This window comes from Opisthorchis viverrini (assembly GCF_000715545.1).
Source record: "Opisthorchis viverrini unplaced genomic scaffold opera_v5_234, whole genome shotgun sequence".
NCBI lineage: Eukaryota > Metazoa > Platyhelminthes > Trematoda > Opisthorchiida > Opisthorchiidae > Opisthorchis > Opisthorchis viverrini.
The window spans coordinates 4806-21172 of NW_008751892.1; the positions used below are offsets into that span (position 1 = coordinate 4806).

General features: G+C 40.9%; 1 protein-coding gene across 1 annotated transcript in view; it reads left to right on the forward strand.

Moving 5' to 3' along the window:
* Positions 1–15779: 15779 nt before the first annotated feature.
* The window catches only part of T265_14661 (hypothetical protein), a gene marked incomplete at both ends in the record, with an annotated part of 56865 nt that continues 56277 nt past the window's right edge, over positions 15780–16367 (forward strand). The window contains 2 exons of the mRNA XM_009174670.1: positions 15780–15866; positions 16153–16280. Of these exons, the coding sequence (XP_009172934.1) occupies positions 15836–15866; positions 16153–16280 (159 nt within the window). The remainder of the gene's footprint in view (positions 15867–16152; positions 16281–16367) is intronic.

The window sequence follows — 16367 nt, forward strand, 5'->3', positions numbered from 1 at the left end:
TTGAGTTTACAGGAAATGCCGTCCGCATGAATTCTGGATGCCTTTCCATTAACCAATAGTCAATCAAATGACAACCATTAATTCGAATTACTCCTGGCACGCAATTCCTTCTACACACATAAACGTTTCCAAGTCCCTGCATTTGCGCATTTACTTTCCGAGGATTTTTCGTTTGAAAGTGTCAGTCAACTTCCCCATATTAATTCCAGTTCGAGAAAGATCATGTGAAAAGTATCTGTTCTCGGGCTACAAATGAACTGATTTGAATTGATGAATTTATGTTTGATGTTCTGCTATTTGCTTCGGTGGGGCAGTGTGCCGATTGGATGGCACTCTTGGTGATAAAACTGATCCACTTTTACAGACAAACAGGCCGAAGTAATTACCCATGATTTCACTTCACTGACACCGAGAGCAATCACACACGAATTTTGTGACCACTGGGACTACTGCTCAGTAGGGATCAGGGAAATCCATTCTGGAAAGTCACGATGAACTATGGAATGCGTCATGACTTTTCGCCTCTAGATGGCTTCGTAGAATTTGCATCCATCTCAAGTTACCGCTTCTTTCGCGACGCTGTTAATACAGTTTGTTCCTATAAATCACTGCCCGTTAGGACCGTATACCGAACACGAGAAGTGCGTGTTGTCACTGCTCCACCAGAGCATACTACGTCTATCTGAATTAGCACATTTGAGAAGAAAACACGTCTACAGTTGACTGAAGTCTCGCATGATGACCCTGTGGCTGTCCCGGTTATGTCGATCGGTCGACCTGCTTGCCTTCTAAAAATCACGAGCAGAAGGTATTTCTCAGGCCTGTCTGATCGTATCGCATTCTTGAACGGGCCTCATTGATACACTTTTCATGGGCGGATACCTGATCTACACTTTGGGCAGATTGTATTTGAACAATGAGCATAGTGAACAAACTGAAAATGAATCGCTCTAACAGTCCAGGTGATACGTTACGAAATTTTAAGGAATTTTTCTCTTCAATAACTTTCTATGCTTCAAGCTATGGAGATTCGTTGTGCAAAACCAAGTCGGCCTATGGTTAAAAAATGAGTAGCTCTGTATTACTGTCAGTAAGGGTTGATGACGTAGCCAAAATTTTTCGACACGGATCGCCGCACACTAAGTGCTATGCTATAAAATTTCCTATTTAAATGGAACTTCTTTTGGTGCTGGTTTGCTTGTTCGGGGGAGACGACCAAAAGATGATGTTTACTATAGCCGTAATGAACCTCAATACATGAAGAAAGCGCAGTTATTTCATAAATTTGCGCATGCTACTTTTTGGGCCCTTTTACGCTGTTTAGTAATGAAACCTCTTGTAAGGTTTTCTTATGGTAAGTAATTTATACATTGCTTTTGGATCCAATGACACCTTCAAATGAATATGCGTTTTTTTCTCGGTTCGCCTATTCCTAACGAACAAATGATTTCCTTAGTTTGGTTTTTGATTTTGTCCTTACCTCGTGCCATATGAACGAAACGCCACAGAATAAAATCTGACAGACTCGTAAAAATTAAAGTGCTATTTTAATGGCATAATGGGCGCCATCAGAATCAAAAGAAAACTTAAATACAATGGTGAGGGCTGAGATGACGCAGTGTTTGCTAAAGCAATGGCGACAAGCTCCCAGTTGAAAAAAATAAAGCTTTCAACCAAACTAAAACAAGATAAACTTGCAAATAAGGAAAAATGACCGGTTTTAATCGGTCTCCGTACACAAAGATCAGGAAAAAATGACTTCCCACCCACCGGTCCATGTAAGAACATACAAAAAACGTAATTTCATGAAAATATGGTTCTACACGGAACACAGTGATTATTGCACACAATTAAAATGATGAGACTTATCAGTCACTAATGTTAAGTGAACTCTAAAGCTCAAAAACTTACAAGAAGTACATGGAGACAAAAGTTAAAGAAGTAGATGGACCATAATACAAGGGATTCATCCTTTTTACTGAATTGTAAGTCCAACTAATAAAGCAGAGAACCAGAGGGGATACAGGATAAACTGGGCTTCACAAGGGAAAGTACTCAAATAACCAGTCAACCACGGTACAATCATCCACAAAACGAAGGAAAACTGTATTAAACGGGGAAGTGCAAACGGCCAATAAAATTCACAAAAATTGTATGAAAATACGAACTGAAAACGAGTCGGTCAAATCTAGGAATAAAAGTTACTGTAACAATTCATCAATCCTAATCCAAAATTATCAGAGGAGAACAGACCAACATGCTACCCAGTCTGCAAACATGTCCAATGGGATAGCGAGAACGGAAAGCGCAGATCGGCCAATAAGAGCGCTGTATATCAAATACTCTGAGAAAAATTACACCAACCTAAGCTAATAAAGAAAACTACCCATTAAACGGCGTATTGATGATTTTCCTTCAACGCTGAAACGCTGAAAGCTTCTTAGTGAATTCAGTGAACAACTCAAAATCACCATAGGAAAACCCATCTGAGCAAATAATAGTTCGATGAATGGTCAGTTCTCCAATGGCCTACTTATTATGATCAAGTAGTTTTACAAACTGACCTTATCTTTCGATTGATGCTCAGAGAAAATGACCAAGGTACCTAAAACTTGGAGCTTAAATCAAAGGTATGGTTTTGGCCCGAAATTTTGAGCAACAACCTTCCATGTTGATCCCGTCATAAACTAACAAGTAAACCCGCCCAAATACTTTACGCTCTCTTCTTCTTGTAAAAATTCACCCTGATGCATTACTGTGCCTCAGAACTTGCGTCAGCTTATCGGTGGTTATAGCGATAAAAAAGATGTTTAGGTTGTGCCATAGATATGCGTCATTAAATAAGCTCATGCCTTCTGAAATCAGATGGGAGAACACAAAAGCCTTCAACTTCAATTGCCCGCCACTAGTGATGCTGCAAAACGCAACCGATTGGGTGCGTTCATCAGCTAGTAATACATCTGTATAGCGTTGCAAGCGGCTGAAACGGAGATGTCGCCAGCGCTCACTGATAATGTCGACTCAAAATTTTGTACAGTGCTTTCTTCAACCAATCAACACTTAACTACTAGTCAGTAGTACAATATGAGCCACAGTCTAGGAGTTCGCCACGTGGCAAATGCTTATGTACTTTTCGTCAGATGAATGTGGTCACACCTGTGCAACCTGAAAATATTAGGGCAGTGTTCAGTTTGTCAAAGGAATACAATATCGGTGGCCGCCTGTTCATTAGGAAATTTTTAGAATGTATTCACACAACTTCAGTTTCAAATAACTAAACCACGTTTATTCACTTTCTTACAGCAGAAAGACGCAGAACCAATGAAGGCTGAGGTTTCTTTACTCTCTCTTAGGGAAGCGAAAGTCATCAGGAATCAAAAACACGATACGCGAAGCGTTCTGCGCTCGCAATGCCAGCCGCTGAGTTTTGATAGGTAAGACCCACGCACTGATAATAATTTTGACTTCCGGTTCTGCAACACACGAGATGTGTCTTTCGGACCACTTTGATGGCTACAGGTACTTGGTGATTAGAGAAGCTGAGTGGCAATTTGATCTCCTTTTGAAACCATCTGTGCTACTGTTCTGAGGAAGTGCGGTTTATTCAGTTACGCATTTTGGTTGATATCGTTATGTTATGCCGAGGTAAATATCCCCACAACTGCAAATAGCATCACATATTAAGTTGCTTCTCAAATGAGCGACGCACTGTTAACAAAACAGCCGTACAGTGTTTCGCCATAGGTTGACGAAATGCTGTTGCCAAATGAACCATAGTGACCGCTTCCATTGACTCCACATGAAATTCTTTTTTGTCAGCTCTGTTTGCTGCACTACTGATGGTTCTAAAACTGAAAACTATAATGGTAACTTATAGTTCATTCGTCATCACATAATTCTCAACGAATTTCGAAACTTTTGGTTTTGAAGCGAATTTTGCATTGACTTTCAGACCCGTATGAATAAAAGGAAGGTGAGTTTATCCTTCTTCACGACGTGACCATCCAGATGTCTCTATGTGGTTAGGGCATATCACTACTTCTAGGAATAAACAATTCAACTGATTCCGAAAAAAACTCGTCTCGGAGTGTACTTGTTGGCGCCTCTTGGGAGTGGACTTGTGTTTGGATAGTATGCTCATGAACAGGTCGCCAGTCTCTCGAAAGAACCAAATTAGTTTGCAGATGAGTGTATATTCGCTAAGGTCGCCAGCTCCTTCTATCAGATGCTAAATCCAGAGACATCACTGTAAACCGTGATTCACTGAGGTAACACCATGGGCTGGTAGTTCTGTATGATGGCTGATGGTTCGCTCGGGTATTACTAACATTTGCGCTGAGTGTAGTAGTTCAGCCAAAGTGGGTAACAGCAGTTTTTAAGAGAGTACGAACAATACGACGTCCGTATTTGAAAACTGCTGGGAAGTGGGGGAGTTTTGAGGAACTTTGAATTACGCGTAGGCTTAATGATTCCCAATATCAAAAGAAAGACTTAGGTTCAAGAGTCTGCGGTGCCAGATACAAGAATGGGCGAGGTTATGCAACAAAATTCCATTGCCGCTTTATTGGCGTCAGCACGTGCACAGGTCTGTGCACAGGTCACTGATCGGCACAGTGCAATTCAAAGGCCCGCACACCAAGCAGCGTCGAGCAGAATTCGGGCTCGGTAGTGTGGGTTTCGATTGTCGATTCCGAGGCCAGTCTTTTTATTCTGAATGGCATTGCGATCACATGGATAACACAACAGAACGGGTCAAGCAAGCTCAGCAGCCGGCACGAACATTCATGGGTTATTAGCTGAGCTGTGCACATTCACACACACACACATTTATACATATACATACACAGGCTGGTATACCAGTTCCCGACGGGACGGCCTTTGTGTCAAGGTGGATGTCGGGTCCGGATGGGCAAAACAGTTGGAGATCAAAAGTACACGGGTGGAGTAATCAGACGAATGAGGGATCTAGCATGAGATCATGTTAGATTCAATGAAGAGAATCTGGAAAGATAGAAATGAAAGGCTTTCGAACCATAAAAATTGACCAACAACCATGAATTCGATGTATGACCTTGATTGGACTTTTGGTTGTGTCTAATGGGTCGATCGGGTGTGGCTACCGTGAAAAACTAAGTTGCCTAAAAAATGTCGTCATATACGCCATGATCGGTGTTCTGTTGTTGAGCTTCGTAATTTGGTTGCAAACTTTTCGTCACCAACTGAGATGGATTGGACAAACCGAACGAAAACCACCTTTTAGTGATAAAGAAAAAAATGCAGCCATCGGCAAACACGGCAACTTATCCCTGTTTTCATATGCGAGGATCAATAGAGACGGAAATCAAATTTATTAAATATAGAGTTCCTGGCACGGGAAAAACAAGACAAGCAAGGCAGATCCCAGAAGCATGACACTTGGTCACAAACACACGGCAGTCGATCCAATTTGCGTACCATTGTCTGTAAGGGGTCATGAACTTAGTCGGAAAAATTAAACAAAACAAGGAAACCAGAAAAATGGTGGAAGAAAGGTAACTGAGGTAAGTCGCAGGGGTCAAGTTCAAAGCTCGACCAATCAGAGAACGGGCCAACCAGTCAGCCAGCAGGGTCGATCCTAATGACCAATCACAACCAAAGGCCATTCTCACGAACCGAGCGTTTTGGAACCAACTGTACAGGCCACAAGGCCAAATCACCAATCTGCTGCGCACTGGTGGTGTCACCTTGACTGGTGACGGAACGTTTGCAGACAGATTTCCAAGCCCAGTGAAAATACAAACCCAAGACATCAGCTGTTTATCATTACAGGTAGACATGGCCACCGATTTCCCGTTAATATCACCTCAATTTAAACCGAAAAGGTACCTAAGTGAAGTTCAAAATTCATTTGCAAACTACTATGGTGATGAGAGATCAAATCTCTCAGTGAGGAAGCAAATGCACTCAAACTTCATTCTTCACGAGAGAGATAGATATCCATAAAAATCTCCAATTGGCATCAAGTCCATTCACAAATAAGTAACTTCAGAGTCCATTCAGGAAGCTGACTGTGATGCTTGACAAGAGCAATCTGACTGCTTCCTCATGCTGTGACCTGTTATTTGACCGAGTGATTTACCATACAGACAAGTGATCGAAGAAGTGGTAGCAAGTGTCTTTACTGATTAATTATGTGTTTGCTTAGCTTGCTAATCGATTGCGAATCAACAGTTAATTGCCAAGTTCACTTAAGAACACCTGAACATGGAGATGGATTAGGAGTTGAGCAGTTTCCCAGTCAACCGAACTAACATAAGTAATTGGTTCGTACAGTTCAAATTAGTAACTCAAAAGCGGCGGTCAATCTTTGAGTAGTAAAAGCCAGTGATTGAAATCTCGACTTTAAATTCATTTGAGCCTCTTTAATTTAGAGGGCAGGTGGCTGATTCACATAAGATCGTAAGCCAATCCAGGAAGTAAAGCAGTGAATGGGAGGCAAAGAAACAAGCAAATAACACACGTCTGTTGATGCCGACCAACCACGGTGTACCGCTAAATTGCTGCACATTATTGATGTCACCCCCAGTTGCTTACGAATCGTTGCAACCAAACTGCCCAAATCAATGAGCAGAGAAATCGCCAACTACACAGCGTGAGTTGCCAACCTTCGACAGCGTAGTGTACAACGTATCACGGCAAAACGTGCGCTCTTCACTTCACACCCTTAGTGTCAACCACCGGTAGAACTGGACAATTCAAAGTGAGCTTAAGTTACTTCTGTGTAACAACTTATGAGTTGGTGCGAGCTGCTGTGAATCAATATTGGGCTCCTCATGAATGGGATTTTGCCACGCTCTCCCTGTTTCTGAAACATTTTGTGTCACGCGCTAATGTTATTTGTTTGTTTCATCTAACTAGTTCATGATTTCACAAGAAGGTACAGTGAGTCTTCGAACTTCAAGGACAATATAGGCTGACATCTCAAGGACTCAAGGGAGCACACCAAACTTGTTTGTTGACTGAGTAGTATTAACCTTGTTGTACCGGGATTATGATGTAAAATTGGCCGACATGATTCAGAGAAGAGGAAATGCTTGAAGCTGCCACGTCTTCCATTAGTGGTGGTCCATATCTCGGTCATGGTTATTCAGAATGGGTTTTGCTGAATAGGCGTGCAGTAAATCTAACAGTGAAGACTCACCTGTGCAGTGTGTTAGATAAAGTTCCGGTATCCACTTGCAAGACTAAGGTGATTTGGTTTTGATACTCTGCTAATAGTGGCCATACTCGGATAGTTTTCCTCATCCACCTCTCAACCTTTGAGCAAACCGTCAGGTGTGCTTCAGATACCTTATCGTGAAAATACAGCTAATGCTTTGCTGCAATAGATCGTTTCAACCATTTAATGCGCCATTGTGTCACCCTGTCTCGTCTCTCTACGTCAAGTTCGTTTATATATACATATATATATATACCTATTTCACCGAAAGACAAAAGAAATATAAAAATGTTTCTGGTAGACTATGTAAGGTAATCAAATACACGTGTTTAGGCTTCAACTCGGAAAAGTACACTATCATTTGTGAGCTCATTGGTCAGATGAGCAATTTTAGGTCAAGGATGGGAGCGTGTGAGGTGTTTATATATAATATATATATATACCTATTTCACCGAAAGACAAAAGAAATATAAAAATGTTTCTGGTAGACTATGTAAGGTAATCAAATACACGTGTTTAGGCTTCAACTCGGAAAAGTACACTATCATTTGTGAGCTCATTGGTCAGATGAGCAATTTTAGGTCAAGGATGGGAGCGTGTGAGGTGAGCTCTTCTGTTGATTGGACGCGATGCTAAGGTTGTCAGTTATAGTGCAAAGGACTTTTTGCTATTCCGTTTCGCAAAAGAACTTAAAGGATAAATCTGCTGTCTTCTTGAAGCATGGATTTCAAACCACTAAAACATCATGGACAACTTCAAACTCAAACCATTAAGTTTACTGAACTTATATCTAGTTGCAATAGCTTGAAATACATACTCACATCTCTGTAGTCACCGAAATGTCTTTTGTAAAAGGAGATCATAATTTGGGCGCCTGAAGCTATCAGTAAAAACACGTTGTTTGAAACAAAATCCAGTGTAATGTACTGGGTTTACAGAGATGCTAGAACAAAACAAATCAGATTAATCGAGTTCAATCCTTCCAATCGGTTCCGGGCCTCTTTTGTTCTGGCGATCTTTGAAGATTTTTGGATAATAGCCGTTCTTATCCAAACAGTTCGACTCCAGTAACATTAAATACGTTCGAAGTTGATCCAAAGAGTGTGGGTCGCACGAAGGGTTCATTATAAAAGAACCTTGTAGGTTGGTGAAAAAGCAGCAAAAGAGCGCCAATGAGAGGATGGACCGAGTCATTTTGAGAGGAAGTCGAGCAGGCTGGAACACAAAATACTTGAATATAGCAATACATAGACATTTTACAAACTGTGCAAACCAAGCAATGGTGAAGCCTACAGTGGTGAAAAATGTCCTTGGTTTCGGCCTGTTTTCACCCTTTGATTTCTGGAATTTATGGATAATAAGGAAGAAGTCAGTCGGTCAATTTAAAGGTATACAGTTGATGTTGCAACCTGGATCGTTAAAATAGCGATACACACTCTTATTCACTAGGACAAGAGTGGGATTTCGTTCAACATGTCATCCGCTATGTAAATACCGCTCAGTAATAAAGCTCGTAAGCCAGCTAGGCTGATGAAAATCTTGAAACTCATAATGCTACCACATATTCTGACGCCACCTGAGAATTCCGCTGACTACGCAAATTAATTTTACTTATCTGCTGAAAAACTATCCGATCAAATGGCCAGGAAAAGCAGTGTGTTTGTGAATCTAAACATGGGGAGAAAATCAAGACCTTGCTAAGTTTGCTAACCAAGTGAACACACAAAAGTAGAAAAAAAGATGTAAACCACGAATTTATTCAATATCCTAAGAAAAAATAGTACATTGGTAATTATGCTCGCACATCTAAGATGAGTGAAAACACCTGGGTAATTCATGATGAGAGCGGAGGTAGCGAATAATCTAAGGTTCCTCTTGGCCAATGCATCACACATATGAAGTTCAACAGAAGTCAGTTGTGTAGTTGGACAGATTGATGGATGCATGTGTGATAAAAGGCAGAGAGTGAAAAAGGATCAGAGATTCACGGGGTCAGATGAATGTGAAAGAAAATGACTTCGACGGACCAGCATATTCATCCTGACAGCTTTGTTCAGTCGCAGCAGAAGCCGAAAGTTAATAAATGTTTGACCGAAATGGACCCAACGATCTGGACTTCTATAAATTGGCAGAGGTAACTGATATCCGTTCGTTGGACTTCGATTGACCTATCGATTATTCCGTTTCCATGACTTAGTTTGACTGTTACTTTATCCGTTTCACTTCGTGACCCTGGACCAGCGTACCGCTTCCCTCTCCTTTCATTTTTGTCCCGTGAATTAACCTATTAATTCATGTGGCCCATGTTCGTGTTCACATAAATTTGTGATTTATTAGCGTGAATTTACCCATTCATTCATGTGGCCCATGTCCGTGTTCACATAAATTTGTGATTTATTAGCCAAGTTGAACAATAACAGAAAACAGGCTCTGATCCGTACCTTCACTCTTTCTATTATATCTCTTGTTATCTTCAGTTTTCTAACAAATGTGTGATTCCCCAAATGCCTACAGTAAAACCATGGAGTTCGGAACACAAATTTACGTGGAACGGTTCATACAAAAAGCGCTGCGGTCTGCGAAGCTGAAAACTGAACAAATGGGTTAATTTATCAACCTGTTTTTCAGGGGGAATTTTTTAGCTACCTACAATGAGGGTTTGACAACATGACAGCTAACTCGTGCTTGAGTTTCAGTTTTAATTCGACTATCAGGTTCTGTATGGAGAGCAAACTGTCAGGGAATAAAAAAAATTCGTTTTAACTCTACCAACTGGTCAATGTGCACTGCATTTCGTAAGTGGTACCTAAAAAAATTCAGTGTACAACACTCCACAAAGTTTGCTGTATGTCCATGTAGGTTGCCACTGTTCAAGGCAGTCGGGCTTTTCATGAATGTTAGGACCACTGAGCGTGATTAGTAGCTATTTTTGTTAACCTGTTGGCTATAACACCTGATGAGATAATATGGTCTGAAATGGACAAACCGAGCATTTGTGTAGCACGTCACTTCATTTGTCTTACATTTGTTCGAGAACTTGTTGGAATAATAATTTTTTGGAGAATAAAACAGCTAACACTGTAATCCCTCCGGACAGATTCCACCACGGCGAACTAGTCCTTCTGAATCCCTCCTGAAGGTAGGTTCTTTTCCGAAGGGGGGATAGTTCCTTTGATTCATCACCAGTGAACCAGGTTAATGAAAACTGTACAAAGATGGTGGATCCGCGCCAAAATGTTTTGGACAAGTCATCTGTGTTCTTCCCCCGATAAACACCCATTTTTTATAAAATTCAGTGAAGTTCATGAATCTTGCTTCAAAGAAAAAAACAACCGGTTACTCGGTGGGCTTGGTTTGTTTCTCTATTTTATCTATGGGTTCAGCCAGTATTTATATTGCTGTTTAAAAACAAACAGATAGAACATATCATTGAACCGAAAATTTATCCGAGTAAATCCAAGAGGCAACCAGAAACTGGCAGTCCACTAGTAACAGAAGCCTCCGAAGTCTCACATGTCTGTATTAAAAGTATTCTAAAATAATCATTGTTGTAGTATCTGTTTCCATCCTAGTTTAAGGTAGTTTTAAGATATATTTTACAGTGTTTTACAACTCAGCCTTCGTATGCCTTTCTGGGACCAGCATCTCATGCGGGCCGGCAAAACAAAGTCAAACGTAGGGTGCACCAAAAATCTACTCTGACCTGGAAGAAAACTTTCGTGTATCATGCTCCATGTTGAATCTGATATATCATTTGCGGAAGACAGTGGCCTTTACCTGAACACACTGCAGTAGGTAATCCGTATTTGTCGAGTGACGTTAAAGAATCAGCATTGTAAAGGAAGATTATGTGACCTTCGTGTTTTCATCATGTGCGTCGAATCTGCTAATTACTGGAGCTGAGTCAGCTAACTTTTGCCAGTCTGACAGGAAGTCTGATAAACAAAAAGCCATGGATCTTGTGTACTTACAGCTCAGGTCTGCTTCAGCATGGTTCGCTGAAATGCAATAAGAGACACAGTGTATATCGAGTGGTAGCCCTGTGTATCCATAGTTCCAAACAACCACTGTTCATACTGGGTAACCAAATTTAGCTTTTCCAGCAATCTGTAGGCCATCACACCCCGTAGCTCGTGTTGTAAACAGCTGCGATTTGGTTCTTGAAACCTGTATATTCTACTCTTTTTCTGCACGGAATCTTAGTCGTAACCTTTCTTCGAAAATAAGATTGTAGGTTCTGTATAGATGAAAAAATCCCATCAATGGCTTATGTGGAATGTTGGTTATACATTCTTCTGCCGCGCAGCTTGTCATCGAAGGTCTACTTCAAGGAGATCTTTATTGGATTTTGCGACTGATGTTACAGCTAGAGTGCAGTAGGGTATTTGAAAGCCATGAACCGATGTTTCTGTGAATGTCATTGGCCAGCTAATTACAGAATCACAGACTTATTAAGAAGAAAGAGCTAATTTTCTTTGATAAAGAACAAAAAGAACAGTAGAATTCATAGAGGAGCACGCCAATTCTCTGGGTTTTTTTTGGGCAAAGCACGGCGGGGTAACAGGGTGAAAGGTGCTGTTCTGTGTCAAACCCCTTTCATATGAATTGCAATCCAAAGAAAAGGGGACAATCATGGTAAATTCATTCAATGGTTTATCTAAATGACCAGAACTACCTTCATTTATTGTTGGTCTCTAGCATGTTTTGCGCGACAAATTTCTGAGGTGCAGAATCGCTCTCTCCTAGTAATCAATATGTAGGTTTCGCTCAACCAAGAGCCTTGAATATTTACTACCTGTTTGTTTCAACTGTCTAAATTAACAACTGATTTTGGCTTGATTATCACAAGTCCTACCATAATAAACCAATTGCTGTTTTCAGTGCCGAAAAATGTGTCCATTACACCGCCCACTCAAGATTAGTCGAGCTGTACGGTTAACCAGCGAGTCCTCTAAACTTTGACACCAATATACGTTTTCTTGTAGCGATTCAATTTCCTCTATAAGTAGCAACACTCAAAGGGAGAACCATAATCATAGTGGTTAGAACTCAATCCCAACATTCGGATATGTGACAGCTCAAATGAAATAAAAGTGCTGCAATATCTGGAAGGTGGCAAATATTAACAATTTAAGACAAATTCAGTCAAATTCGAGCATTTTTGATGCTGTATGACTTACACGTAGATTGGCTGTTGACAGATTTGTTTTTGCGAGCATCCATAAGTTGCCAGCAATTTATACATGCCAGTAAGGACAAAAAACAATCTGATTGGTACATGTTTTAGGGCTTTTTTATTCCTACACGGTTCACTTTGAGACAGAGTAGAATCAAGCGGAATAACTCGACCTATCAGAGTCTAGAAACCGTCAAGCGAAGAAAGAAGTCTTTGTCGCTTTTCCCAGTTGGTAAAACTCTGATCACTAGTCGTTGTGACAGCGAAGGTGGACAAAACACAGATTATTCAGCTGCTGATAACGATCTGATTCATACGAATGCTCGTTTGGAGCATCCATAGTTGCCAGCAATTTATACATGCCAGTAAGGACAAAAAAACAATCTGATTGGTACATGTTTTAGGGCTTTTTTATTCCCACACGGTTCACTTTGAGACAGCGTAGAATCAAGCAGAATAACTCGACCTATCAGAGTCTAGAAACCGTCAAGCGAAGAAAGAAGTCTTTGTCGCTTTTCCCAGTTGGTAAAACTCTGATCACTAGTCGTTGTGACAGCGAAGGTGGACAAAACACAGATTATTCAGCTGCTGATAACGATCTGATTCATACGAATGCTCGTTTGGTGTCCTGGCAAATGCACTCAATTTGTTAATGATTTTTACATTCAGGACCCGTAATTTTAATCCAAACCCAGTAGCTTCTTTGCGACGTATCCTAATTTCCCACGATTATAACATGTCAATACGTCATGTGAAAAGTAGGATCTCTAGCGGTATTTCATGACATTGTAAGGTGAGAAATTGACAACAGCTCTACTAACAATGTTACGGATTATCGAAAAATGGTGGGTAAACATAGAAGTTCTCTCCTTTAGCCCTGTAACTGCGCGCATAATTTCATGGGAGGCAGACACTTGTTGGTATGATTTTGATTCTTGCAAGCCAAATAAATCTTAACTGTTCCTAATATCCAGCTTTTCACGCCTACCATCATATCTTCTCTTTTGGATTATCTGGAATATTTTTGGATTCGCTCATAAAGCCGAAACATCACTTTAACTGGGAATCTATCGCTGTATGGCGGCAGATGATTGAAAAATGGTCAGATGGTTTCAAAATGTAATTTTAACCAAGTTTATTCACAAAAATCTACCGGAACTCTGTCTAATCGATTGCGGAAAAAATGATGACGAGTTACTAAATGGTTAACCGAGATAGGTCTGCCCAAATAGCCAATGGAACGTTCGTTGCTGCAGAAGTGGCGGCTGATTTTCGGACTTCTTCTACAGTTTCTGGTCCTCATCAGATAGCAAGCAACGTGATCTAAAGTGATGGGATGATAGGTGGTGGCTTAGTGGTAAGGAACTGGTGTAGATCGTGAACAAAAATGGACCAAGGACGGTTACTTGCGAGACCCCACTGGTTGTTCTCACTGCTTTACAGTTAGCCCTTTTACTCCTTACCGTCAGCTGCCTTTGGCTTACGAAGGCTTCTATCCATTTGTAAGGTGATCGTTTTATCCCAGCTTTACCCACTTATTGTAGTAGTATACGACTTCCATGGACGCAGCTGCTGAAAAGCGCCACCATAGCAGTACTACTGTGAAAGCAAATACTAACAAATTTGACCATCATGCAGCTTGATTAGCCAAAGAGCGATTGCCTCACCCCTAAACATACACGGAAGCTGGGAAGGAAACTGCGAGAATACATATGAAGCGAAGTTCACAGTATCCGCTTTCAGCTCCGACATTTTGCTTGAACCATAGAAACCTTTTCTCTCCCTCCTTACAATGATTTAGTCTGTGAGATGACCGCTTGGCAAGTGATAAATTAAGATATGGTTGTCCAAAAACGTAGTTTATTTGATCTACCAAATGAATCTACTTGTATGATGTGACGTAAATTTGAGGCTTTTCCTTTTGCCACATACCAGTGTGCAGAACTGTTGTGACCGTCTCCTATATGGATATCTACATTCCGCTATCATTCCTAAATTGACGGATACCAAATTTTGAACTGTGTAATGAATGCTAGTCAACCTCCATTGTCCCAAATTTAAAATCCGGTCAGTGGAAATGTCTTCTTTCCACGTTAATTTTACCGGTGAATAGGTAATCTGGAATGACTAAAAAATGCTCACGATTTTTTATGATATATCCTAGTCTATCTTACTCTGTTAGCAAATTATCCAACGAATCTTCGTCTCCGTCTTGTAAGGATTTACATTTTCTGGTTTGGTGCAAACGCTTTTCAAGCTTGTTCTCCATCAAAGTAGCCACTTAGCTTGGCCACAAGCGTCAAGTTGCAGGTACAATTTGATGGGATTAGATCCAGTTGGCATGAGTAGAGACAGCTCCAACAGGGAGGCCAAACGTTGTGTCTAACTACTAAGTGAGGAGTGAATTTGAACAAATGTATTATAAAAAAGCAATAAAGAGTGTTTTTTTCTCTGAAAAGATGATGTAGGAGTATGGGCCGAACACTGTACTGGGTGGAATGAATAAGTGACGAAGCATGCCGATTAGTCTTTGGTACATATGTTGCTTCGGCTTAATTCAACATAATTTTGATCAAGAGTCATCGCAACTTATTTGCTTTGCCAACCCTCATTTGATTACACAGAACCCCTTGCTTAACAAATCGTTGGAATTCACACTGGTCAAAGTTGTGTTCCAAGAAGAGTCAACAGCCGGTGGATTTGGTGCTCTGGTTGGGCGCCTCTTCCAGTCCAACTGTTTTGTCCGTTTGAGTGATGCTTTCCTGCTTCTCCAATGAGTTCCTCGGCTGGTTACTTTTGCAGCTCTAAGCTCCGTGGTTCTAGAATTCTCTCGCTTTTAGTGGCTGTAAATCGGATTAATTTTGATGTGTTTGTTGATGGCTTCTTCGGTGGAGTACCACGCTTCCATAAACTCGCGTTCTCTTTTTGTTCTTGCAAACGCCGCTCCAGTCGAACTCGTGTCCTTCCTGCTCTTTGTGTGCGGAGATGAGGGAGAGTTGATCGTATCTTTTAGTGGCCAGCTTGTGTTCATCTATTCTAGTGGAGAGCTTTCTTCCTGTTTGTCCTACATACCGTTTGTCGCACTCCTAGCATTGGATCCTGTATATGACATTGTTCCTCGCCATTTGATCTAATTTCCTTTTTGGTCTTGATAATATCCTCCGCAGATTATTCGCAGGCTTGTAAGGGACTACTGTATTGTGCTGTCGTAAGAGCCTTGCTGACATTTCAGTGGTGTTCCTGATGTACGGAGGTGTGACACGTTTGCTTGCATTTTGTCCTTTTGCATCGATCGTATTTGGCTTCCTGAGTGTTCTCCAGATGAAATTTCTCGGGCATTCATTCTTCTGAAACAATCTGTATAGGCGCTTTTCTCCTTTGATCTTTGATTCCGTTGTGCTGCAGTGCGTCTCAATCCGCTTAAAGAGTGTCCGAATGCAGCTTCGTATGTGGTAACTTGGATGGTTGCTGCGCTGGCCGAGGATTTGGTCCGTATGTGTCGCCTTTCTGTAGACCTCAGTTTGTAGCTGTTCGTTCGACAATCCAGTGATGAGGACATCCAAAAACGCCGGTTTTACGTTGTTTTATTCCTCGGTTGTAAATTCGATGCCGCCGAAAACGTTGTTTAACGGTTGGCTTACTCGTTGCACTTCACTTCTTTTGATGAGCACAAATGTATCGTCCACGAGACGGATCCATAGTTCAGGATTTATATCGGGCAACAGAATTTGTTTCAATTTTTACATTGTGACTTCTGCAATGACTTCTGTATTTTCAGGTTTCATTGCAGAAGTCACAATGCAAAAATTGAAACAAATTGTGTTGCCCGATATAGATCCTAAAATATGGATCCGTTATATGGACGATAAATTTGTGATCATCAAAAGAAGCGAACTACAAATGCCAGTTTGTCATTCTTCGTTTCCATTACGAACTGGTTATAGAGAGGTTAACTGAGTCAAGAACCTCTCATTCAGAGAAACCGTCCAAATT